Raw genomic sequence first — 17,965 nt, forward strand, 5'->3', positions numbered from 1 at the left:
TCACCACAGGCAATCCTCCTTTGCTGTGAATTGTAACTTGTAGGGTCTGCTGATATTTTAGCCGATACTGAGTTTGCAGTATAAGTGGCTTCTCTTTTATGTGAGGCAATAATGACCTCCTGAATGCAACTAGTTGTATTAATGTGAACAGCAAAGGACTTCCCGGAAGTGTTCCCTCGACTTACTCTTGCCTCTCCATGGACATCAAGGGAACTCTAGTAGGGACTGCAAGGACAACTATGTCCTTAGGTCCTCAATAACATGACTGGGTAGTTACTCCTCTGCAAGCCCCTCCTCCCCTGTCTCCTAGGCTAAGGGTAAATTTGGGTCCTGAAATGTCTGAGGAGTTCTGAATCCAGGTGAGTCAGGGCTTTTAGGGCTCCTTGTGTCAGGGTTCAGATTGAAGCTGAAGATGGATAGGAGAGAATTGTGGATCCTCTATAGCCCACCTCAGGGGCCTGCATCATTGTGGGTGTGGTAGCACTCAGCCTCCAGCAAGGGACTTCATCACATGAGCCAGAAGAAAAGGTGCAGGGACAGCCTACATGACTGCGAGGATCATAACCAAACAACTATTACCAAGACCTGGAAGCGAGCACCTCAGTGGTTTCACCCTTATTCTGGTCAAACCCCAGCCAGTGTTGTTGCACCAATCAACCATGTGCTGTACTTGAGTTGGGTGAGAGACAGGCTATGATGGCATCATCGTGGAGAGCCTGCATGCAATACGATAGTGGCGCCTGAGAAATATCCCATTTTGCATAAGGACCGTCCAGTTGCAAATAAAAAAGTGACCTAGAGGCTTTTAGAGTCTGTCAGATCATGAAATCAACTTTCATGATCCCATAGGTTTTAGGAGGCCTCTATGTTTTACCAGAGGAACAAGTTACTTACCCCTGGTAAAGTTCTTTCTATTAGATGTTCCTCGCACGTATTCCTTGTTTTACGATAATTATCCTTCCAGCTTTAGCTGCTTCAGAACTTTTTTTCAACAGGGGGCACTGTGTGCTGTCTTGTTGAGTCGATGTCCCTCGAGGGCCTCCGTTCGACTGGTGACACCATCATCAGTATAAATAGCGCCCGAGGCTCCCGTTGGCTTCAGTTCTGTGTTTCCCCCCCAGTAGAGGAATTACCAGGCGTACCATAGACCGTAGGCTCCCAAGAAAGCGTAAAGTGTAAGAACACATACATTCTATGGCAGGGTAGGCTGGGACGGGCGATGCAGATTACGTGGGAGGAACATTTAATCGAAAGAACGTTACCAGTGGTAAGAAACTTGTTCTTCGAAGTGATTGTGTCCTCCACCGTATTCCTCATTTTATGATAGACTCCCAAAGCAGTAATAATTTGGTGGTGGGAGTACAAATTATATTTCGTTTTAACTGTTCTCATGGATTAAATAAAGGACCGCTTTTCCAAGTTTCCCTTCCTGACTGGAAGAAGAATCCAAGCAGTAATGTTTCACAAACGTGTGAACAGACGACCAAGTGGCCACTAAACAAATGTCTTTGACTGGAACACCTCTCTGAAGAGCAGCCTAGGTTGCCATGCCCCTTGTGGAATGTGCTCTCAAGCCTTCAGGCGTGTCTTTGCCTGCTAACCTCTAACATTCCCCAATAGCAAGGATGATCCATCTTGATAGAGTCTGTTTTGTAACAGTTAAACCCAATGTGGGCCTGTGTAGCCAATGAGTAGACATTCTTGATATATAAAAGCTGAGAGCCTGTTTTGGGTCCAGCCCATGTAATCTTTCCTCCTCCTTTGCAGGATGAGGAGGTGGCTAGAAAGTTGGCAAAATTATCTTTTGTGACAAGTGGAAGTCGGAGACTACTTTAGGTAGAAAATTAGGTTTCACCCTGAGAACAACTATGTCTTTATAAAAGCCGTATGTGGGGATTTACAGGAAACTGCCTGCAAATCGCAACAGTTTTCAGGGTTTACAATATTAATGGGCATGAGTGTAGAGCCTCAAAAGGAATGAATGTTAGACATAATAAGACCAGGTTAAGATCTCATACAGAGGCTTTGAATGGAACTGGTGGAAATACGCTAGTAAGATGCTTTAGAAATTGAATAATCAGAGAGATTTTAAAATATGAATCTTCCTCTGAAGAGCACTTGAAAATAGAAAGCGCCGCCAGCAGGTAACCTTTAATGGTTCCAATCTGGATCCCCAGATTCGTCAAATGTAACAAAAAATAAAGCACCATTGGTGTGTCACATAGAAAAGGATCCACATTCTTATCCCTGCGCCAACTGCTGGACTTGTTCCAATGGCAGCAGTACAAAGATTTTGTTGCTGGCCTTCTGGCTGAAAGCAAGATATGCATTACATCATATGCAGATCCCAATCCTTGTATCTCAACCTCTCAGAAACCATGCGTGAAGATTGAGAGTCTTGACCTCTGGATGGAAAACCTGACCCTCCTCTTGTGAGAGAAGGTCCTCTCTTTGTGGAAGATGCGTTGGAGGGCAGGTGGACATGTCCAGAAGGTCTGGGTACCACTTTATCCTGGCCTAAACCGGAGCCCTTAGGATCATGGATTTCCAAAACTTTCTCAACCTCCTGATCACATGAGAAAAACGGGGACTGGAGGAAATGCAAACCGGAGTGGAAACTCCCAGTCCACTACGAAGGTGCCTCCTAGAGCTCCTCTTGGAGGAAATTCCCTGGAGCAAAACAGTTTGCATTTACGCTTGACACTGGTTGCGAACAGATCCTCTTGCGGTGTTCCCCAAAGGGTGAAGATCTCTAGAAGGATTTCCACAGCTAGTTCCCACTCATGGGAGACTGCGCTCTGCTTGCTCAGAGCGGCCGCAGCCATGTTCTCCTCTCCAGCTAGGTGAACTGCCGATAGAGAGATTCCTTCTTGAATTGCCCAGAACCAGAACTGCATTGCTTCTCTGCGCAGTGATTGTGACCCTATACCTCCTTTCTTGTTGAGGTAGTAAATGGCCACTGTCTTGTCCGTCATTACCAGGACATGCTTTCCCCGGACAGAGGGCAAAAAGGCCTTGGGCACTAGTCTGATTGTCCTCAGCTCCAAAAGGTTGATGTGTAGTTTGGACTCTGATGGAGACCAACGACCGCTAATTGTCAGCTCATTGGCATGGCCTCCCAACTCCATGAATGAGGCATCCGTCACTACCGTTATCTCCGGCCATGGCTGCCAAAAAGATTCTACCTTGAGAATATTGTCCTTGCAAGCCCATCACAGAAGGTCCCGAGAGACTCTGCTCAGAACTTTCAGGTGGTCTGACATTCTGCCAGAGAATTGGGACCATTCAGTCCTGAGAGCACATTGGAGGGATATCATCCTGAGGAGAGCATCTGGCACCAGAAAAATGCAGGATGCCATGAGACCGAGCAACCTCAAAAAATCGAAGGCCAGAAGATGCTGAGCACTCTGGAATTTGGTGACATCTGCAGAATATGTTGAGCTCTCACCTCGGGTGGCAAGGCTTTCCCCAAGGAAGCATCCAGGACTGCTCCAATAAATTGGAATCTTTCAGATGGTAACATGTGGGACTTCTTGTAATTGAGGGAGAAGTCCAGTTTGTGGAGAGAATGGCAGGTTATGCTTAAATGTTCCCGGGCTTGTTTGAGTGAACGTGCCCTGATCACCCAATCGTCCAGATAGGGGTAGGCGTGAATTACCCCCCCCTCCCCGAGACTCGCTGCCATCACCGCCATTAACTTGGTGAAAACCCTCGGGCAGAGGTCAGCCAAATTGGCAGAACTCGAAACTGATAATGAGAACCACCAACCGCGAACCTCCGGTACTTTCTGTGCTTGTGATGGATAGGCACATGAAAGTAAGCATCCAGTATTGGAGTTGGAGAGCCTGAAGGATTTGGGAAAGTGTAACCATCTTCCTGAAGAACTTGTTCAAGTTTCTTAAGTCCAAGATGGGTCTCGATCCTCCGTCCTTTTTGGGAATTAGAAAGTATGGGGAGCACCAACTGTTGTTCCTTTCCGCCACAGGTACTGGTTCTATTGCACCTTTCTCTAGCAGGGTCAATATTTCCTGCACAAGGAGCGAATCTGGAACTTTGAAAGAGTTGTTCCCCAGTGGATAATCTTGAGGCCTTTTTTGAAAAGGAAGGCAGTAACGTTGGGCTACAGTTTCCAGTGCCCAAGCATCTGAAGTAATGCCCCACCATTCTTTCAGATTCTGAGTAAGTCTGCCGTCCACCGGGGTCTTCAGAGTCAAGGCCTCAGAGTGGTTTTGAGGTGGCTGAAGTGGCAGCTGAGGGTAAAACTGCTACTGCCTGGGCTGGCTTAGCACCTCTCCCTCATCCACCACGAGGGGGGACTCTACTCTGACTTCATTGACTGGCTCGTCTTCTTCCTCTTCCAATTGAGGACTACAATCAAAAGAACTGACTCGTCCAAGAAGATGAACCAGAGTAGGCATGTTGAGGCTGTCTAATGGCAGCGCTAAGGGATTTAGTCGCCGCTTTCGAGGTCTGCAGCTTTTCCAAACTCTCAAATGCCTTGCTGACAAACAGCCTCGAGCCATCAAAGGGCATATTGAGGAGTCTAGACTGCACATCTGGTGCAAATCCGGACTTCCTCAACCACACAAATCTGCTCAACACTGTACTAGTTGCCATTGATCTGCTGATGCTGTCTGCAGTAGCCAGACCTAAGTGGAGGCATTCACCCATTGTCTCCTTACCATCCTTGATGATAGCCAGCAAGCCGTCTCTTTCTTCCCCTTCCAGGATGTGGTCAGCTGCCATAGCTATGCAGTCCCACAGTGTAAAAGAAAATCTTGACAAGGTGCAAGTTGCATTAGTTGACTTGAACACCATACTACCAGCAGTAAATATTTTTCTCACCCAGGCAGCCACTCTCTTATCTCTATCAGGAGGGATAGAGGGGTATGCTGATTGCTTGGTAGATGTAGCAGCTTGAACCACCAAACTTTCTGGTGTTGAATGTTTTGTTAAGTACTCTGGGTCACTGCTCAATGGCCTATATTTCGTAGCAAACTTTGTATTCACTGCAGCCGCAATCTCTGGTGTCTCCCAATTTGCTGTGACCCTTTTTTGTAGTGCAATGTGAAAAGGCAAAATTGGATCTTATTGAGGACCCTGATCCAAATTATATGCTAGATCATCCTGCTCGAAAGAAGGAGTAGGCCTGCTCCAACCTAAAAACTCGATTACCTTGCTCTTCAGCTTCCTAAATGAGGAGTCAGCGTGGTTAGTAGGATCTGTTTTACTAAACTCCAGTTCAGGTGAGGTATCTAAACCACTGGCTGATTGCAGGTTATCATACAGGTCTTTTAAGCTAGAATCGTCTCAGGTGAATTCCTTTGTCACATTAGGGGTGCCATATTGTAACCCAAATGGTGTTGTGTTATCATCTGAAGGTTCATTGTCTGCATAGATAGAGGTTAAATATTTTAAAAAGTCTTTCTTGTGTTACTGTTTGCTTCGACAACTTAGAAGTAATTGTCGACAACGACTTCGAAGTTGGAGTCGATTTTGTCGGTGTCGACTTCGACTCTGGTGTTGACGGCTCTGACGCCGAAGGTGTTAGCGAAGGCATCAGCGTTGTTGACTTTTTATGCTTTTTCGAAGGAACCCTCGATGGAATGGATTCCTGACTTGTCAAAGCCCTTGACGATTTCTGAACGGATCAGTGATGTACCGGCTTATGGCTTGGATTTGAAGATTTCGTCTTCGATTCCCTTTGTTGTCTTGATGCAGATCGACAGGGGCATGGGCTTTCTGCTTGTCCTTTGAGGGGGTGGGGCTGCATTCTCAAAAACGTTAAGCATTTCCGACCGAGGAATCACTAGAGGTCAAATGTGAACTGTGACGCTGTTTCTTGGCCTTCTTCAAAGAAGAAGACGAAGAATGGCGTGTTCGACTTCTCAATCGAGATCTTTTAGATCTTTTCCTTCAAGAAGAACCACTCGACTCATCAGTCTTTCTTATTGAGCTCTTCGAAAGAGTCTTCGAAGGCAACCTCCCCACCACAAATTTACCTTTACGCTGCCTGAGAGCCTTTTCGGTCATCGCCTGACTGACAGGGGTTACAGTCGGAGTTACGGTGACCGGTACCAAGACACCACAGACATATGCAGTGCAGGTCAGTGATTGACATCTTCGATCCACAGTCTTGGCACTTCTTGAAGCCCATTTTAGGGTTTGCTGGGGCCGACGGGGAAGACATTTTCATTGATCAAAAATAGCTGACAAAGTTCACTGAAGAACTGAAGTGCTCCGTAATTCTTGGATGCATTAGCTCGGAAAAAATGGAACTGAAGCTAGCGGGCACTGCGTGCGCTTTTTATATTGATGATGATGTCGAACGGAGGCCCTCGAGGGCCATTGACTCAATGTGACGGCACACAGGACTCCCTTTCGAAACATTTTTCAGAAGCAGCTAATGCTGGAAGGATAATTATCATAAGATGAGGAATACGTGAGAGGAGACAATCCATTTGAATGTGTCTTTTTGTGGGAACATAATCCCTGGTGTCTAGAAACTGTAATGTATTAGCTGCCCTGTGTAGATGTTCAGGAGGGAGCTGGGTCATTAAGAACTTGACAACATTTTTAAGTTAAAATGTGTTTGGTTGGCAGGGATAAAACTCACAACTAATTGCTGATTTTACTATAGTTTACTAACCTCTCTCTGTAGCGGTCACATCAGGCCATTGTCCATCTCATGGTCTAGCCTCAACTTTGAATGGCCTAAATTCGAGCTGTGGTGCTGATGATGTGAATGAGCTTGTTACAAATAAAGGCAGTGCTTTCAGCGGGTAACCACAATTCCCGTAAACAGCATATATGATGTGCTTGTCATAATATACCTGGCTATGCATGGCAAACTCTCAGCAGCCACCTTAACAGGGGCTCAACACCCTTTCCTTACTGTAGTGAAAAGTGATAAATGCAGAACAACCTTGAAGAGTGCATGTCCCCCTTCCCATAGCCCAGGGAAGGGCTGAATCATGTGCAGCCACCAAGAAGACGACATGCATACAACTCTATTGCATTCTTTCGATTGTTCTGTCAGATTAGCACTACAACCAGCTACCCCTCATAACACATTGTGCATCCAATCCCCAAGCACCTGTTTCAGAACACCACTACAACCAAAGTCAAACACATATGAATTGTTTACGGGTATTGTTATTGGCCTAGGAAAGCAAAAGTAAGCATTGTTACTCCACTCCTGTGCCCTGAAATACCTGCACCCCACATACGCAAATGAGATGCAGCAGTAGGGCAACAATTCTTCTCCAGCTGCATATTCCCTGATCTTTGAGAAGATTACGTAGAAGACCACATGAAACAGAATATGCAATAGAGAACGGGTGAGAACCATTTGTAGAACACATAATTAGACTGTTTATTTGCCAAAATGAATACACACTAAACTTGGACTATTGATCCACAGATTGCATGCAGCCAATATTCCATGTAACAAAAAGACCAGATTGCACGAGAAGTGAACGTGCCAAGCATTTAATGAAGACCAGTAAGGAATCACAACACCACTTACCAGTCACTACATAGATGCCGAAACTAGACACGAGATAGACATTGATGGTGCCCCTTTCATGTGTATTCCCTTTTAGGGTATTTGGAAGAAAAACAAGATGTCTATTATAGAAAACATGAGAAGCTCTCCCTAGTCCAGAGAACGGAGACGAAGACAAGGAATAAGAAAATTGTCTTTTTTATTTTTAATACAATATGATGATTTAATGTCATAGTATATGTCCTGAAGAAAGCGGAAAGGGTTTTGAAACCGCTGAAACTGGTTGACAACATTAAGGTTCAGAGCGATGACTTGATCCCGAAACATACAATATCTCTTGTGAGCTCGGTAAAATTGCATCACCTTTTAGACAAGTGTAAAGTAAAAATAGACACTAAGCAATCCAAGAGTAGGATTGTGTTTTAACACTTGATTTGCGAAAAATCTAGTGATTTGGAAATCAATAAGACACACACATTGGAAGCGATAAAAATAAAAATGGAAAGAATCGACTGCCAAAGAGTGTGCACTGAATTTTAGCATCTAGTGAAAGTAGTGAGAGAGGATAGGGTGAGCTTCTTGTCTATCCCTATAACTAGATAGGGGTCACAGAAGTGCTTGCTAGGGGAAGAACACCACATGGAGGGACAGCAAGATTCTCTTTTTAGGGAAATTTAGTCAGCCAGGGTGAAAGGCCTGCTCATGGTCAAGGGCTCAAGAAGGATGTCTTTCCTATTTTACACGAGCGTATAACAGATGATGTGACCGTTTCTTTTAAAGGAATTCAAAAGGAGTGTATGCAGTACAAACATTTAATAAATGCCCATCTTCCCTAAAACACTTAAATTAACCGTGAGCTATACATCATGGTTCTTCTTGAGCCTCGGGAGGCCAGGGACTGGCCAGAAAAGCAGTTTGGTAACACAAGGGGAGTAGAGGACTGCTACTGGAGAAACCCCCTGTAGCATAGGAAAGCAGCCGTAGATGGGGGCAGCGGAAATGTTCATTTAGTATCCAGGATGATCTCAGGGGGCTGCTCTGACAAGCAAGGGGGCAAGTAAGAAGCAGCTAGAGGAGGAAGTGGCTAGAAATATAGACACAGAGTTATTTTCAACTACATATTTGACTGAGAGCGGGTCCACAGGGGATAATTGTTGGTGACATTGGAGACTACAGCGCATTGTTATTCAAGTGGGCACACTGCACTGTACAAAGCAAAACAAAAACCATACGTCACCGTACGGTAACCTTCATATGCACTCCATTGGGCTCTTCCAAACCCAAATGTAGTATGGTAGTCTGTAAACGGGGGCACAGCAAGACAATTACTGGCCTCCCTGGACAGACCACAACATGAATTGAAAATAACTCAAATAAGATTTGTGATCATCCTCAATACAATAAACATGAATATGACAAGTCAGGTATTTTCAGGCAAAGGATTCAAACAAAGAATCCATAAGGAATCATTTTTAATATCAACAGCAGAATTCAAACCTCTGTAGGTACATTAATCTCCTGTACATACAGTCTCAATTCCAGCAAATCTTATTCATAACACAAATTCATTTCGTAATCAAATCAAAAATTCCAAAGAAAAACATACAAGCATCATGCCGCTGTTTACAAATTTACACACTGCCCTGTACACTCATTTTAAAAGGTAAACTGAGGTATGGCCTCACAAGAGCAGGTATGCCCACATGAGGTGGGTTACACTGTTTGAAGTTGATACAATCCTAGTTTAAAGTTTGGATGACTGATGCTTCTGCATTTCAGGAAGTGTAGGGTGGTAGGGTGGAGAGAAATGTCAAAGGAATATGCAGCAAAATCAAGAGGGGGGCTGTGATGCAATTACTCAATTTCTCAACAGTCATAAACTGGATGCTCTTGTCCATTAGACCCATCTGGTTGGAGCAGGTTGTCTATTCCTGGGATAATTGTAATACAATACAGTAATTAATGCAAGATGTGGGAGGGGCTCACGTCAAGTGGTCATATTCTTCAAATTTCCACATACCAGAAATCTGCTGTCTGGCAGAATGTCTCCATCCAATTGGGATAATACTAGGGTTTGAATCGAAATCAGAAGGTAGTTTAGCTTCCTAATAAGAGATAACACAAATAGAAAATGTTTTATGAAGGTAAAGAAAATGGGATTTCAAATCTGAATCACAGAACACCAAGATCAGTGAAATACCTGTGGCAGAAAGTGGAGATAGCCAATTGAGAATTGGAAAAGAAGAGAAGGTTGTGAAAACCACAAAGACATTCAACCTAAGTAGTATTTAGGGACAGTACAGTACATGTAGTCCTCAATACCACAGAGACATTCTAACAGTACTCCCGGTGGACAACACTTCAAGATATAGTTGTGTGTTGTCAGCACACTGGGGTATGGAGAGTCTAGACACAATACCCAAATCTCCCATGGGCTCCTTGTCGAAGTTAAATAGCACAGGAGACAATATTAATCCCAGAGAAGCTCTGCACTGACATGGAGTAAGCCACCTGCACTTAGTGTCTAGTATCTGTTAGTAGGGTGGAGAATAAGTCAGTGCAGGGCCACGCAAACTCATCCAGTTGCAGCACTTGGATTTTCGTACACCAAACTACACACATCCAGTGAAAAAGAGAAACATTTTAATGATTAATATACCAACTGACATACAGCCATCACATTTAGACAACATTGATCGGTTTTAAGATACACCTTTTAAGATACAGCTGCAATCAACTGGAATTTCCTCGATAGTAATTCACTAGATGACATTTCCAAAACTCATATTTCAGCAACTGTTTCCAGTAGAAACCATTTAGTGAACTGGAATTTGCATCCCACACATTACTGTTCGATTTGTCCACATGTACGAGAAACAGAGAAGAGGTCAGTTCTAATCCAAACTTTTGGTTTAGATGAACAATGTAAAATTGCATCAGAAGTGTATATTTTATTAGAACGTCAATCAATGTATCTTTGTTAAATATGTGTGTTATGTTTCAGGCATACCTTGAATATCCTTGAAGACATTGGCGGTGGTAAGAAGGTAAATGATGAGATTATTGTCAACTGGGTAAACAAAACCCTAAACGAAGGAGGGAAAAGCTCATCTATCTCTAGCTTTAAGGTATTTACCTTTTTTTAATTATCTTTTCTTGATTGTAGTCAAATTATTATTTCACCTTTTAAATTGAGTTTGTAAAGTGCTTAGCCACAGGACTGTAGCGAAACAGAGGAGTATCTTTTTCAAATACAACATACTTACAGGAATGTTTAGCTACATCCATCAGAACAGCCATCCTGCCACAACCTCCATGGTAGGTTAAAAATGTGATGTTATCAAATTTTATGTAGTGGTGAGGTCCAAAGGTTTTAAAGCACTAAGTAACATGAGTGGACAAAGTCTATCAGTTGAGCCAACACTTAACTAACATGACTGGAAGTAGGTCAACGTAGCACCAGATGTTGATAGGAAAGGAGAATGTCAGCGATTTCTCAGAACCGGTGTATTAAGACCTGAACCTCAGAAGGCCTGGTAATCCAGTCGAAATCAGGGACCCTGGATTTACAGATATTTTGTACCTGCTGAGAGAGATTAACTCTAGCAAGATGTAAAACTTGTGATGATGAGAGGAGGATCATGCCTGGTTGATAAAGGGTGTAGGAAGTGAAGAGCTTTTCCATACAATTTCAGTGTTGAAGATAATTCTAGCCTGACTCAGCGGTCATTGAAAGTTATCTTGAATAATAGTTGCTGACTGCTCTGAAGCCACTTAATGGTAATATGCTTAGTAAAGGCTGGCTGAGATTAATTTTCCAGTTGTTCGATGATTTGAAAGATTTGGTTCTGGGAGTTTTCAACATCCCCAATTTCTTCTGTGCAGGATAATTTGTTTACCCTCAAGGTATCGGATTTATAGTGTTTTGTCAAATCATATAAAGTTGTTGTATTGTCTGATATTTTGTTGTTGGCCCAGTGGCGTTTTGCTCTCCGTAAGGCCCTGAGGTTGAGGTGAATGTTGAAGGATTAAAAACACTGATGGGAAAATGTGCTACTTTGTTTTTATATTCTTTGGGAGGCTACCTCGTTCATTGTCCTGGGAGGATAGCTCAGCAGCAACTTGCTTGCCTTGGAAGCAAGAAAACACGCAGCAACATAGGTTCGATCCCTGGGTGTGTACTTAAAGACCTTTGGGTGTTTAAGTGTGTTATAAATATGCAACTAAGACAAAAAAAAACAATTACGCAACTAAAGAACAAAAAACAATTCCTGTAACAGCGCCTCGATGCCCATGCGCTGTGCGAGTGCTTTAAAAATGCAAAAATAATTATAATTTAATTTTGCGTATATGTATCTGCCTGCTTAGGCAGTTCTGCGGGACAGATGGTGTACTAAAAAGCCTCATTCATCATGGGACTAAATAGTTTGGTCCTTCAGTAGTTTGAACAGATTCGTTTTATAGTACTTGTATGGTGATGTCCTGTGCCATGTTAAGTAGGCTATCTAGATTAAAGTTGACAGCCATGTTATCAGTGCAATAAAGTGGGTTATATATTAGAAATCCCTATATTTTAGTAAGCACCAAGTCCAGCAAGTGCTCTTTTTATGGGTGGGGCAGCCCTACAAATAAGGGGTCTATGTGCCACTTTTACTCACTAAAATAGACAAATACTCCCCAAAAATAAAAATAGGGTCTAAAAATACTCCCACCAAAAAAATAGGAACCCGGCACAAGTTTGTCCCCCTGCTTTTATCCACACAGCTCCAAGTACCAGTAGTGTGAGCAGTACCACAGGAAGAAACTACTATTATTATGGCCTGATCGGAAGAAGTAAACATGTGTATTTTAATGTACACGAGTAACTAGGCACAAAGAAATAATTATTTTAAAAAGATTCTGTTTTCCAGCTAAAACATATTTGTAACCGCTTATAAAATACTCCCTTTGGAAATTGGACTTACATTTTTACTCCCTAAAAAAAATTATTTTACTGCCAACTTTAAAAACTTGGGAATAAAATACTCACACCACCAAATCCTATCTGGAGAATTGGGTGGGGGCCTTAATTAGTAGGTGAAAAACAGTTTACTCTGCTAGGCTAAAGACCGTCCTTACGTGTGTATCCTCTGTTTCCTGCCTACAGATTAAAATCCACCAAAACAAGTCAAAAGTCGTTTTTGCTTGGCTTTATCATACACTAGCAAGAAGGACTAGCAAACATACCTTTGCAGGTCTTTAGATATGCATGCGTTTTTAATTCGGATGGACTGTTCCTTTTGGAGTGGGGTCAAGCTGATTTGCATATGGTCTTTTACTCTTTTGTAATGGTAAGGCAGGATGAAAAATTAAGAACTGGAAATTCTGCCCAAAGCAATTGGCAGGAGTTTGGACTGTTCAAGGGTTTTTCTAGCCATCACTCTTCAGTCTTGCAATGCTTGCATTTGGGGGCATTTGGTAGCCACTTGAGGGTTTTCTCCCTTACTTTAACAGAGCACTCCATGTGAATTTTAACTGAGATGTAACATCTACTAATAGATACAAAGAAGGATTTTTGTTGTATAATGCTCTTGTTCAGTGTCTCATTTACTTGTCTGGTTTGATGTTTTAGCGTAATTTTGATGTTTAATTAGATGGTTATTGCAGGCCTTTGAAGTCCTTGATGTTTTATCTTACTACTTTGGGTTTTGCTCTGCCCCTTTCATATTCCACGAATCTATTTGTAGAACTATTTGGAAACGATTCAGAGATACTTGGGTAGAGTCGCTAAAGAGTTCTATTTGGCTCAGTGTATTATTGATAAAGGTCGGGGAAATTGTTGCATTACTGAAGCATCAAAGTGGTGACACAGATAATACAATATCTTAAGAAAGCACAGTGGACAGGCAACAGTGATCAGTTAAACAATGAAATGATACAGACAATTATCGGAGAACATTGCAGACTCAAGATGGCTTTCACCCTCATTGGCCGGGGGCGGACATAGCCGGTAACTGCCCGCCCGCCTGCCTGCCAGACCGCCAGCCCGAGCCAAGGGCTGTTACCAGCCATGTCCTCCCACCCGACAAGGGGGTGAAGCCATTCACCCCACAGGGTGTATCTGCGATGCAAATGTTCCTCTCTACCCCCCAGGAGATTTGCGCAGCTTGAAAAAAGAATGCCTGCTACCATATTTATGGTGGCGGCTGGGAGATGGTATGAGCGCCTGGGACTGGACAACAAGGCTCCGGTCCAGCAGGCAAGTGGGGATGGAGGGATCGGTTAGGGAAGGGCATTCGATTGTTTTTGGGGTAGGGAGTTGGAAGGCAACAGGGAGCGGCTCCCTATTGCCTCCCCGCATTAAATAAAAATAAAAAAGCGCCACCAGGGGAAAGGCTTTGGATGGCTGGAAGCAGCGGGCAGAGAATGTCTATTCGCCTCCGCTGTTCTAGCTACGGCTTATGGCCCCTCCCCGAGTGCGAATGCAACATGCAATGCTGATCCCAAATAGCCATTCCAGACAAAATAAGTAATTAAAGCCAAACATTCACCAGTGTCATCACAGAGAAAACAAGTAATGTAGAAAAAGTCAACATCCCATTCCCACTTCTTGATAAACAAGAATGGAAAAAGAAATAAAAACGCACAACATCGCTTGGTTGAGGAATGACTTCAAGAACAAGCATTGGGAAAGTCAACAATTTTGGCTTTTATTTAGTGAAATTGTTTTCTGTTTTGCCAGATATTGCCATCATATATGCAGTTACATTGTGGAAGGTATTACTATCACATGCTATGTCCTTGCATCATCTGTCATTTATTCCATCAAATGGCCAAATGTTCACATCACATGCTAGGTATTGTCATTAAAGGTCAGGTACCTTAATTCTATGTTTCCCATTCGAAGGGAAGATGCAAAAATCCCATGACAATCACACTACTTCCAGGGATTGAAAATAAATGCATAGGCACTCATCCCATCACTGAGATTGCCATTAAATGGGCAGGTACTCGATTGCTGCCAATAATCTCTATCAAATGGTGAGCTACTTGCGCCACAGTTAGGGATCACTATCAAATGCCAAGGTCCTTGCCTCATTGTCAGGGATAGGTACCAAATGTTCAAATGCTTTCCCCTTTGCCACAGACTGCCAATCAATGGCCATATACTTGAACCAACAACAAATATTGGCATCAACTGCTCCGATATTCAGCCCATAGATACCAAATGCCCAATAATTCCCCCCATTGCTATAGACTGCCATCAAAATCCTAGATCATTGGAAGAGATTGTCATTAAATGGCCTGGGACATGCCTGTTTGCCAGCAATGCCATTTAATGCCCATGTACTAAGGCACCAACCACTGTAGAGATTTCCATAAAATACACAGGTCCCTGCCTCATTGTCAAGGATTGTCATATAATGCATAGGTTTTTTCACCCTTGCCAAAATTGCTAAGGTACGTTGCATATTGTCATGCTCCGTTATCAACATTAAAGGAACTTACCATATTGTCGAGGATAACCATCAACGGCACAGGTATTTTCCCCATGACTAGATATTGTTATCAGCTCCCCAATTACTTGTCCCATTGCCACAGGTTGTCCTGAGCTGCCCAGCTACTTGCCCCATTGCTAAGGCTTTCACTGAAATGCACTGGTCCTGACCTATTGTCATGAACTGGCATAAAATGCCCAGGAACAGTACAACTTGTTTTTATAGACATTTGTAAATGATTGCACTTTGTTCATGCACTTTTGAATGTCAGAAATCTGACCTTTGTTTTCAAATGGGGGGGTCCCCGGGGGCTCTGCTTAGCTGCAGCAAGTATAGCAGTTTGAGATGAGAGCTCTGCGTCTCTACTGATCCTTTTCAGAGAAAATTCTTTGAGCACAGCAAAGCAGTGAGCTGCTACTCGCTTGCCTGGACTGGCAGGGCATCTGCAGTGCCCGGTCGCAGTTCAGAATGGAATTCCCCTTCCTGACAGAGATCCTGGGCACAGCGGGAGGCACTGCATTTGATCCCGCTCCTGCCCTCTGTAACAGGGACAGTGAGGTGAAGATGAGCAGGAGCGAGATCGCTGAGCAGGCGACCGACGTTGGAGGCGGGCAGCGGACCTTGCCCGTGTTTTGGAGATCCTGCTAGGTGCTCGACCGGCACCTCGTCAGTTGCCCGGGTCACAGTGCACAGTTGTCACGGTCCTTCTAGGGTGGCCGCCATTTTGCCTGCAGCGACAGTGAGAGGAAGAGTGAGCTCCTGTGGCTTGTGCTGAGGCTGAGAATTAGTGCAGAGCTTCTCCATACAACAAAGCTTACGGGGCTCCAGAGCTGATAAAATACACGGCGCATATCAGACGTTCTCCGCCATATTGGTGTATTGCTGGTATATTGCTTTCTGCATGGACTGGACAGTGCTGATATGTACATTGCACCAGTTGCCTGAGCCCGCTGCTAGACTTCTCTGCCTACTGGAGGTAAGGCCAATCCTGATTATTACTTAGTGTTGGGGATAAATAGCTAGAGACTGCTGCCATTCTTCCTGAAGTGAGTCCCCATTTGAATAGACCTGCATTGATCCCTTGGCTGCTGAGCGGAGGATTGAGTGCATTGGTGACCCCGAAGTTGTCGCTGGCCTCCGTCCTGACCCTGGGTTCAGATGACACGAGGCAGTGGGAAAGACAAGAGGGGTTACATGGACTCCTTCACAAGCACCCTGCATAGGGAATCTGTGACTTGCGATGCCCCAGTGGAGGGCACTGGAGAGGGCCCCCTGAATACCCCAAACATGGACCCCTAAATGTCGGCGATGCAGGCTGGCTTTGCGCCTGTGAACTCTAAACTTGATGACACTGTGTCAACTATTCACTCCCTCAAAACAAATCTGGATAAGAAGAGTGGTCGTGTTACAGCTGCGGAAACACCGCTTGGCGGCCTGGAGGGCACTTGGGGAGGCACGATCAGGATCTTCAAGCCTTCAAGAAGGAGCTCCTGCCGGTGCGCTTGAAATGTGAGGATCTAGAATCGCGCTCTGCCGGAACAACATTAGAATAGTAGGAGGCCCTGAGAAGGCTGTCCATGGCCGTATGGAACCGTTCGTGGAAGGCTTCCATCAATCTATTCTTGGCAAGGTGAAGTTTTATGCGCAGTTCCTGGTCGAAAGAGCGCCCGGTCCCGAAACCTGTGGCCCAACCTTGCACAATCATAGCCAGGCTCTTAAACTATGGTGACCCTGATCTCAATCTAAAGCGGGCCAGAGAAAAGCGAATGCTTCAATTCGACTCGGCAAGGGTCCACATTTACTTGTATTTCGCTGCAGGGATTCAGGTGGCGAGGATAACCTTTGACCAAGTGAAATGCCTCCTACGAGATAGACAGATCCAGTATGCTATGCTGTACCTACCCAAGCTGCATATACAACATGGGGGAAGAGCACATTTTTTTGAAACCCCTGATGAGGACGCAGCATATATTGAACAACCCATAACTGTCCATGTGGGCCAGGGCCCTGACTCCAGCTGGACAGATCGAACATTGGTCATGGTGCAGCCTGCATCTGGAGACTGACACTTGGTTTGATATATTGGATACCTGCTTTCAAGGTTCCTTATTATTGCCCGCTGCTGTGCTGCGTTAGAAGCTTTGGTGAACACTTTCGACATCTGCAGTTTTGGCTGGTGTTCACAGTGTGCTCCCTGAGGTTGCACAAGCAGGGTAATTGGGGGTACACTTTCAAGTTGGGGTAGATGGTGAGGGTGGAGGGGTTGTGATGGGAGCAGGGCTCTAAAGTTAAAATGTTGGACAGTCATGTTGTGGAGGTTGGGGTTTATGTGGTTAAGTTGGATTGGATCGCGGGGAAGGTGACTGATAGACTGGTGGTGAGGGTTATAAAGTTAAAACATTGGATAGTCATGCTGAAAGTGGAAAAATGTGGGGCAATATGTGAAGTTGCATATTTGATGAGACTGGAAGCTAGATATAATGGGTGACGGAACAGGAGGGTGAGGACTTTCGATGCAGCTCCTGACATGGAATGTGCAAGACTTGAATAACCCAATAAATCCTGGAAGATCCTCTCGTACATTGAATGGCATAAACCTGGGGTCTTAATGTTACAGGAAACACACGCTATGGGGAGAGTGCATGAGGCATTTGTGCACAATTGGGGCCCACTATGGTATTATACCGATTACTCCACACAGTTGCAAGGTGCCCTTACTCTAATACACCTTTCCCTTGGGTTTTAGGTTTCCGGGAGCACGGTGGACCTGACGGGCCGTTATGTCATAGTGCAAGGTACATTGGCAGTAACTCATTCATGGTGGTGAACACCTATGGGCGTAACGTAGAAAACCCCAAATTTTATCACCAGGTATCAAATGAGATAGGGGAAGTGAGCGGGGCATATATAGTATGGGGAGGTGATTTTAATACAATCCTGGACCATCACTTGGACGTAACTACCTCAAACCCCCAGGCGT

The 17,965-nt window shown here is 44.3% G+C and overlaps 1 protein-coding gene across 1 annotated transcript in view; it reads left to right on the top strand.

The window, feature by feature from the left end:
• LCP1 (lymphocyte cytosolic protein 1) overlaps positions 1–17,965 on the top strand; it is a 343,090-nt gene that overhangs the window by 313,620 nt on the left and 11,505 nt on the right. Inside the window, exon 14 of the mRNA XM_069639280.1 lies at positions 10,512–10,635. Coding sequence (XP_069495381.1) covers positions 10,512–10,635 — 124 coding nt within the window. The remainder of the gene's footprint in view (positions 1–10,511; positions 10,636–17,965) is intronic.

Source organism: Ambystoma mexicanum, chromosome 7q, assembly GCF_040938575.1.
Source record: "Ambystoma mexicanum isolate Mex_15411 chromosome 7q, UKY_AmexF1_1, whole genome shotgun sequence".
Lineage (NCBI taxonomy): Eukaryota > Metazoa > Chordata > Amphibia > Caudata > Ambystomatidae > Ambystoma > Ambystoma mexicanum.